The sequence below is a fragment of the Harpia harpyja genome, chromosome 8, assembly GCF_026419915.1.
Source record: "Harpia harpyja isolate bHarHar1 chromosome 8, bHarHar1 primary haplotype, whole genome shotgun sequence".
Lineage (NCBI taxonomy): Eukaryota > Metazoa > Chordata > Aves > Accipitriformes > Accipitridae > Harpia > Harpia harpyja.
Window position 1 is genome coordinate 10755502 of NC_068947.1, and position 9499 is coordinate 10765000.

The 9499-nt window shown below is 36.6% G+C and overlaps 1 protein-coding gene across 18 annotated transcripts in view; it reads left to right on the forward strand.

Moving 5' to 3' along the window:
• KDM6A (lysine demethylase 6A) overlaps positions 1-9499 on the forward strand; it is a 168386-nt gene that overhangs the window by 116260 nt on the left and 42627 nt on the right. For 8 of the 18 annotated variants that reach the window (XR_008236326.1, XR_008236328.1, XR_008236327.1 and 5 more), the window contains 7 exons: positions 1998-2096; positions 2462-2681; positions 3243-3377; positions 3819-3974; positions 4630-4725; positions 7444-7548; positions 8152-8547. Coding sequence is in view for 7 of the 18 variants with exons in the window: in XM_052794678.1 (XP_052650638.1) it covers positions 1998-2096; positions 2462-2681; positions 3243-3377; positions 3819-3974; positions 4630-4725; positions 7444-7548; positions 8152-8547 (1207 nt within the window). In the remaining 11 variants the exon portion in view is untranslated. The remainder of the gene's footprint in view (positions 1-1997; positions 2097-2461; positions 2682-3242; positions 3378-3818; positions 3975-4629; positions 4726-7443; positions 7549-8151; positions 8548-9499) is intronic. The other 10 variants (XR_008236333.1, XR_008236334.1, XM_052794684.1 and 7 more) reach the window with 3 other exon arrangements.

A 9499-nucleotide genomic window follows, 5' to 3' on the forward strand; every position in this document is an offset into this window, starting at 1 on the left:
ATAATCAGGTTTTGGAGAAAGCTTTGAGGGCAATTCAAGTCCATATGTGAACAGGGCAGTTCTGTTGAGAAATACATGAGAAAGGAATTAAGCAAAAATAAAACTAATCTCCTGACCTCAGTATCTTCCAGCTGACTTTCTTGAAGGTTCTGGTCACATACAACTGGAACGTACTTTAGTTTTTGTCATCCTAATTACATGCCTCCAGCTGTTGCTGTAAGAGAGGGCTCTTTGACCAGCTGTCTGCAGGCTAAGGGAGGAACACCGGCGCTGAGTGTGAAGGGCAGAGGGCTACGGCAGGTCTGCAGGGAAAAGGGAAAATGAGCCAGGGATGATCTGGTTTATCTTATCATCCACTGGGCTGAGATCCTGTTTTTTCGTTAGTAGTCCCGTTCCACGTGCCTTGAGGTAGTTGAGTTCTTACGCAGCAGCAGGATGTATGAAGTATGTGTGCGCAGCTGCTGTGCTCCTGCTCCTACTGTGCCACGGCTTTCACGTGGTTAGAGTGAAACTGCGGACCATGCAAACAAAGGGGAGAAACGCAGGAAATGGGGAGAAAAATCTAGTGGAAGCATCTCTTATACTCTATAGGGAGGACTAGAGCAAAAATGTTTCTGTGCCCCATTCCTCCAGTCCATACACTGGCAGGAGAGGAGGAAAGGAACAGGGTTACAGGGTTGTGCATTTGCTTTTCCTCATCTAACCTCCTCAGGTATTCGTGTTATTCCTTCCTCTGCTGGTTGTCCAAACTGGATAACAAGTTGGTTTAAAGCTATATTTCAAAAATACTCCACCATCACCCTCCTCCCCCACTGAAAAAAAATCCATCACCCTGTTTTAAGTTTTGCTGGGTGCTTGATGTTAGTGCTATCCTAACCAGAGTCTCCATGTATCTGATAAGCAGGCAGATTGAAACATGTCTGTTGGAGCTTGGGTTAGATAGTGATTAAAATAATCATCTGAAACATTGTATTCAGACTTAATGGATGTTTTTAGGCGAAGTATTGCTACATTTTATTGTATTGCTTTCCTAGTGTGCCTCAAGAGTACATGAAAGAGGGTAGCATGTTTGAGAAACCTTTGCCTGCACTGTTCCGCTTGGTTTTTACTTTTTACTAGAATAAATTTTCTGTTGTTATTTATGCGTTTTGAAAGCTGTCAGTTCTTTTTCCAACAGTGAAACTTATTACAAACAATATAAGAAGCAGAGCTATTGTAGATTAAACTAGTAAATGTATATATATTTTAAATTTTGTATTTATTTAAGCTTTTAATTTTAAAAAGGTAGGTATTATTCCCTGTGGTATAATTGTAGTTCTCTTTAGAGTTCTGATATTTCTGCTTATAATGCCAGAATACCTTTGAATTTTTATGTGAAAAATATTCAAGTAAGAAATTATGAAAAATTCCAGAACAGCAAGATTTTTTTTGAAGAATTTCATGTTCTGTATATGCAGTAAAACTAACTGGTTTGTTGTTCATTACTTGAAATCTTATTGAGATGTGAGAAATGCACATTAAAAGTTTCCCAGGCAATCAGAAACTGTCCTAATTGAGTTGGTCAATATCTCTTAATAATTCTGAAACACTTCTTACAGAGCATGAAGTTTCATAAGCATTTGTTTGATGAAATAGGTAACTTAATTGTTTCTTTATAATGCTATCTGCAGATAAATACTGTTCTTATTGACTGATAAGTTACCACAAATGAAACAAATATAAGTCCTTAAAATGTGGTATGACTCTTTTCCTTACAAATGCAGTAACCTAGGGTTTAAGCAGTTTTGATGTACTTTTCAAATAAATAATTAGTAATACATGTTGATTAAGATGTTTGAGTCCGGTTATGCCTGGCAGTCAGAAACAGCAAATGTTTTGGATTCATCTAGATGAGTATGTATTTGCAAGACTTAACATTTATCAGATCAGTCTTGGTAAGCCATCCTCAATGATTACCTTCTATAAATATTACCAAAGTTCTTTTTTTCTTCTCCCAGGTGCTATTCAAGTATTGGGAAAGTTCAGGATGCCTTTATATCTTATAGGCAATCTATTGATAAATCAGAAGCAAGTGCAGATACATGGTGTTCTATAGGGTAAGAATGATACAGGGTAATACAGTGATATAATTCAGTGATAATATATATAAATAAAGAATATCAGCTTTTTAACTCTTTTGTTTTCTCAAGAGAACCGTAAAGCTTTTTTATTTATACCTTCATGTTGTCAGACTTGTCTGATTTGAAGTTTAAATAATAAATTTATATTTGCTTTCTCAATTTTTTAAAATACTGAATATGCTACATATATGAGCTTTGCATGTTAAGATTTTATGAGTTGTTTATGCTTATTACTGTGGTTAATGTAACGGCAAAGTTTATTAAGGGTTTGGGGGGGTATTTGACTTGTTTGTATTTTGACTTTGTTATTAATTCTCAACTTCACTAATCTTTCTATTCAGTGTGCTGTATCAACAGCAAAATCAGCCTATGGATGCTTTACAGGCCTATATCTGTGCTGTACAATTGGACCATGGCCATGCTGCAGCCTGGATGGACCTAGGCACACTCTATGAGTCCTGCAACCAGCCTCAGGATGCCATTAAATGCTACTTAAATGCAACTAGGAGCAAAAATTGTAGTAATACCTCTGCACTTGCAGCACGGATAAAGTATTTACAGGTAAACCTAATGTTTTAAGAAGCGGGAAATAGTCTTCCAAATACACAGCAGAGGGGAGGGGAGAAGTAACACACAAGTTTAACTTGCAATTGTTTGTGGTGTGTATAACCTGTTTTCATGTGTATTGTAAGCATATCATAGCCTGTAATATTTTATTTCTTCATTTTTAAGTGGAACTTAATTCCTTATAAACCCTATTTTGCACATTTAATCAAAGCATACTGTTTTACATCACTTTGCTTTTTTCTTTGTATTGTCTACATTTTTAAGTTCTCATAACATATAGAGAGAATACGCACACACTATCTTTCACTCCTGTTTGCAATTTCAGAAAAAAGGAATTATGAGACCTCTGAATCCAGAGCTCATCTTTGTTCTGATTCTCACAAAGGTTTATATTCTGGTTACCCTCTTTATACTTAGCACCTTTCTAAAACCCCAAATTTTAAATCTATCCTCTCTTTAAGACATAATTAGCTACAGCATTTAGGAAGATTTCATGGACTTGCTCTTACTAAAGTAGGCTTGTGTTAAATTTGCTTTTTACATAATTTTTCCTAGGCTCAGTTGTGTAACCTTCCACAAGGTAGTCTACAGAATAAAACTAAATTACTTCCTAGTATTGAGGAGGCATGGAGCCTACCAATCCCCGCAGAGCTTACCTCCAGGCAGGGTGCCATGAACACAGCACAGCAGGTGAGAAGTTGGGTTATGTTCTGCAGGTGCCCAGCTTTAAGGGTTCTTTACAATCGGTAGTGGTCAAGCTTATTTTATTGAGCACAGGACTGGCTTTTAGTAATAAAAAGCCTTTGATTTATTTGCAAAGGGATATTAGATCAAGAAGCTCCCTATAATATGGGAGAAATATGGGGGTACCAATTTAGAACCTTTGTGGATTTTCATGATTTTAAAAGATTTCATCTTAAATAGAAATGCTGCAGTGGTTTAATAATCCCGTGAAAGGTACACATTCCTCCATTGATGACCATATGGAAACTGATTTTTCAGTTATTGAGATCAGCTTCAGAATATCTACTCAGCCCTTTTAATATATGTGGGCTGTTAAAATATATAACTTAAAGGAAAGAATTAAGAATATGTAGAACCATATTTTTGTCTTCCTTCTGTGATTCATAGGCTTGTAAACCTCATCATCCAAATACTGAACCTGTACTAGGCCTCACTCAAACACCAATTTCACAGCAATCCTTGCCACTACACATGATTCCTTCTAGCCAAGTAGATGACCTGACCAGTCCTGCCAAGAGGAAAAGAACATCTAGTCCAACAAAGGTATATATTCTGGTGAACTAAAAAGCCCCCTACCAAAATTATATGGAAAAATGCACTGAAATTATGCAGCATGCACAGAATTTGTGCTGTAAATTTTAATCCTTTGGCATCAAGGTGGGGAATGTTTTTAGGAATTTTAAAAAACATTTTTCAGTGATATGTTTAATCAGGTTACAGTTCAGACAGGAAGTGCATAAGGGCAATGCAGATTGATAGCACTATACTACAATCATAGTTGTATAAGTGAAAAAGTACAATCGTAGTTTGGTGATAGATAGAGAGGGAGATGATCATGTCATCCTGTCTATTGCCTTTGCTTATATTTAGAATTCAAGTGTTTCATCATCATGTAATAGCGTTACAGTAGATAAAGTATTCAGTTTTGAAAGTAGTGTACATTTAAGTTAATTGTGTAATTTGATTTGATTGTTTCTTGTTATGATGTTAGGTAGCATTTAACTTTTTCCTCTGACTACTCTGATACTGTATGGGAATGGTAGAATGAGACTTGGCATGTTTTAGTATGTTCTTTGTTTATATTGTTGTTCTTGAAACAATGACTAGTTCTTTCATAAGTAAGATAAAATCTAGATAGTAAAAGAAATTATGTTGACCCTTTGATAGTCACGCATTTTAATGTAATGTTTTCTCTCAGAATACTTCAGATGTTTGGAGCAGTGGCCATACAGTGTCACATCCTCCTGTACAGCAACAAATTCATTCTTGGTGCTTGACACCACAGAAATTACAGGTAGGTATGTTGAAGATCTTCAGAAGCTTTGATATATTTTTTGTTTGTTTCTTTCATCCTTCTAAGAAAATAAATCTGGAACATTTTTCAGTTTCACATTTCTGAAATTCAATGTGAAATACTTCCCAAATAATTCCCACAGTGTAATTCAAGTTTGCTGATATTTATGGCTTCTCTGTGCAAGATTAGTTCTGTAGTAAAATAAATGATCTCTAGCAGAAACTGAAGACTTACATTGTATGAATCTCATAATTTATGAAGTAAGAACATACAGTAATTCTTTTTTCTTAGCAATGTTTTAAAGATAGATATGCAAATTGCCACACTTGTGTGCCAAGTGAGTTTTGCTACTTGCTGTAATGTGGGAGATATTGAAGGAGGTGTGGAAGTATTGTAATATCCTCTGTTTCCTCTGAGGTAGCTTCTTGTATCAAATTGCATAAACAAAGATGCACATTCTACAAAATAGAATTACTCAAATGAAATCTGGTACTGCTTCTCTATATTTTATGTCATCTAATATATTTACGTGAAATGCTAGATTTTATTTTTGGAATCATGTTTCAGGTCATTTTGTTATGATGTTTTGTTGTCTCTTCAGTTCATTAGGGCTTGCAGTGAGCTTCAGCAGGAATTCCATATTTTGAAAATCAGGCCTAGCTGGAAACTCTTACCTATGTATCACAGATACTGCTCTGGATGCAAGGAAAAATAGAAGGGAACACAGTGCAGAGATGGAAGGCATTCTGATTGACTGAGCAGTGTTCCCCTCAAGTCCAATATAGTTCTTCAGCTGTTTCTCCATCTGAACAATACTGGCTTTATTATGCTGCATAATTTTTCCCTCCCCTCCCTCTCCCCCCACCTCTCTACCCCTTTGGTCCTCCCTAATCACTCTTCTGTATCTCTCTCCGTGCATTCTCATTATTTCTCTCTGCTTATTTTATATCCTGCTACTTTTCTCCCATTTTTAGTTTCACCTTTTCCCGGATCCAACTTCCTCCTCTAAGCAGTATCTAAGTAGGCTTCTCTGTCTAAGTACAGTATACTGGATTTGCTGGCAATACCTTGACAAGGTTCCAGCATATATGAATAGGAAAGCCAAAAAGATACGATGCAAGAGGAGAGTGAATAAAACCTTTATTACATCTTCTAAGTCAGTCTTTTAAAAGTGGCAGCTTGGAGGCTGGATGGATATGGCACACAACACACACCAAATGGTTCAGCTAACAAAAGCAGAAGGGGAAAGCCACACAGTAGCTGCCGGGGCTGCAGCATGCCAGTGGAGGAGGGATAGGTGTTGGTTTCACAGAATGGATGGACAGCGCGAACAGTGGTGCCTGCAAAGCCTCTGCACCCATAGCACTGGAGAGAAGCACAAACTTGCCTCTGCTGACATATGTGCTGGATCAGTCTTCCTGATTCTTGTTACCCTATTTAGACATTTTCTAAAAAGCAAACTGAAGAGCACTGGTTTTGGCTTCTGTGTACCTGGTGCGTGCACTCCCACGGAGACCCTGTTTTCAGCTCACAATCATGTATATAGATTAGTCTTATTCATTGCAGTCCCCTACAGAGGGACTTCAGAATGGAAGCTACTGTTAATCCAGGAAGTTTGGCATGAACCATCTTTAATCACTTTTTCAGTCAAAGTTGGATATTTTTTTTTACTAAAGTTGATAGTTTGCGAATACAATTTTTCAAAGCAGAATGATCTACAGTTTATTTAATACTCATACTTCAGTTCCATTTATGTATTACGAATTACAGCATAATCAAAGCAAAGGAGATGAGAAGGATGTAGAAACATGCAGACCCTGAAAGGAACTAAAGGAAACCTGATTTGTGTTATGTTTTGGTGGGGCTTGGTTTGGTTTGTTTGTTGTTTTTTGTTTGGAGCTTGGGTTTTGGGTTGGGTTTTTTTGTTTCGTTTTTTGTTTTTTTGAAAGGATTTACAATTATGTGAAGTAGCTTAGTATTAAAGAACAATCAAGAAAATTGTCTATATGTCACATTTTGTGTAGGACAACTTTTGCCCTCCTCTCCACCCTCCCCCGCCCCGCTTCCTTCTCTGATAGTGCTTTTGTGTTCCACAATTGTAGCATTTATGTCATACCACTTAACAGCAGCAGACTTACTGGTAGAATGATTGTGTGTCCTGAGTAGTTTAAAATGAATACAAAGATCAGATTTTTGGTAAAAGGTACTTAAATTTATCAGTTGCAAATGAGTTCAGTATTGTAACATAAGATATTGCTCTCTGTAATTAAGTTGTATAGTTTTCTGGGATTGTTTTTTTGTATTTTTGGAGTTTTCATGTGTGACTATAGATGAATTTACTTTGTGCTGAACAGTATTAATAAAAGAATAGCACAGTACAAAAAAGTGTTAAAAAACACATAATGATAATAAGAATTCTATATAATCATACTTGACTGTAGTTTTCTTTTATGGTACCAGTACACTTAATTTTAGTGTGGTGATAATATTTATACACTCAAACAATTTAGAAAGTCACTTTAGTTTTAGTAACTAGTAATAACATTTGGTTATACAGTAGTGTATAGAGAGATGTTTGAGTCTGCAACAGAAATCTCAATCATGTTTTCAGCTTTACAAGTCTTGTCTTCATGGATAATTTTTACTATCGTATGCAAGAAAGTTATTAAAAAAGCACATGCAGTTTTCATGATTCTGAACTGTACTGCTGTTTTTCAGCACTTGGAACAGCTGCGTGCAAACCGAAATAATCTAAATCCAGCACAGAAACTTATGCTGGAACAGCTGGAGAGTCAGTTTGTCTTGATGCAGCAACACCAGCAGGTGAGAACAAAAATATTTTTCTTTTCTACAAAACTTTTGTCATTAATGGTGTCTGTTGTGTTTCTTGAATTCTGAAGAATTTTTATTTCTCATGCCCTTTACTATGTTACATTAAGGCATCTTTTTTTGTATGAAGTGTAATTGTGGTTTGACTGTTTGAAACATAATGGGTTTAGCTGTGTTTTATTATAGGGCTACCAAATAATGTAAAAGTTTTCAAGCCACACTTTCAAACGAAAGTGAGTGGACACATCTAAAAGCAGTCTTACTTGAAAAATACTTACTTGTAGTAAGCCGTATTACGGCATATCTCTCCTCCTCTCATTGTTCACTTCTCTCTCTCAGTGGCCAACTTTAGCAGTAAAACGCTAACACTCAAACTGAAGGGCCTAGAAGAAAAGTGTGCTGATAGCTTTACCTTAAAAGTCGCTGAGCGCATTTGTGAGCATGACAGACATTTTATTTATCAAAGGCAATTGTGAAGATCTTAAAATCAGTATAAAATTGGAATTGACCAGTGCAATAAAGTACACAAACCTTGTACGATCTTTACTTTTTAAACTCGGCAGCTAATGTTCTTGTGCTTTGTTCATCTTCCGTTAGATGAGACAAACAGGAGTTGCACAGGTACGATCTACTGGAATTCCTAACGGGCCAACAGCTGATTCATCACTGCCTACAAACTCTGTCTCTGGTCAGCAGCCACAGGTTGCTCTAACCAGAGTGCCTAATGTCGCTCAGCGTGGAATCCGTCCCGCCTGCCCTGGGCAGCCTATGGCTAATGGACCCTTTCCAGCAGGCCCCATTCCCTGCAGCACAGCAAGAACGCTGGGTAGTACAGACACTATTTTGATAGGCAATAATCACATAACAGAAAGTGGAAGTAATGGAAACGTGCCTTACCTGCAGCGAAACGCACTCTCTCTACCTCATAACCGCACAAACCTGACCAGCAGCGCAGAGGAGCCGTGGAAAAACCAACTATCTAACTCCACTCAGGTATACAATTTCAATTTACTCCTAGAGTATGCTAAGGAAGCTTGATAAGCAAGTCACCGTTCGAAGTCTCTCATTTGTAAACACACATTTTCTGTTTCCTGAAGTTGATGACCTAGATGCAGGTAAAACATACACTAGGTTAAACCTGCCTATTACTTTTTATTGTTAAAAATCTATGTATTAAATTAACTACTTTCAGGATAAAGGAAGTGATCATAAATTGAAGAGGGCAGTTACATACTGCTCAGCTGCCTACCTTGGCAGAAAAGTTTCTTTAAAAAGGAATACTTATACATCTTTTTGTTGCTGCTTTAATGTGAATCATTGTGACTTTGTTTTTCTTGTAGGAGGAATGGGCATATTTCATGGGAAGCTGAATGTCATAGTTATTTTTGACATTACATTGTTGTCATGATGTAATCATTACCCATATCTTGTTCCCATATGATCTTTCAAATATTAATATCTAGCAATCAGTCCCACAGAGTTACTTGCAGAAAAATACTATAACGTCAGTAAAAATCCATAGGGATTAAAGTGTGTAAGTAAGGGCGTTTTGTGTGTATGTGTGTTGGAACTTGAAGATGGAGCTTATTTTTTTTTTAATTTCAGCCTAGATCTCTTTCTTCCAAGACATACCTTGTGGATGTAACAAGGTGTTCTATAGGAAGATATCCTAGTGGTTTAATTCACTTTTACCAGATGGGTTATACAGCTTGATACAATATTGTTTTCTTCCTCAAAACTGCATAAATTTCTTGTTTAGTTAATACTGCACATTAATGCTGAAGAATTGAGAGTGAGCTGTGGTACAGATGTACATACGTGCTGAACTGCACATACACTGCAACAAAGGCTGAGATAATACTGGAACATCTTACGTAAAACATCGTTATTCAAAACTAAAACGGTGTTATAACATGATTTCTTAAAAGTTTCCTCTTCATCAGTA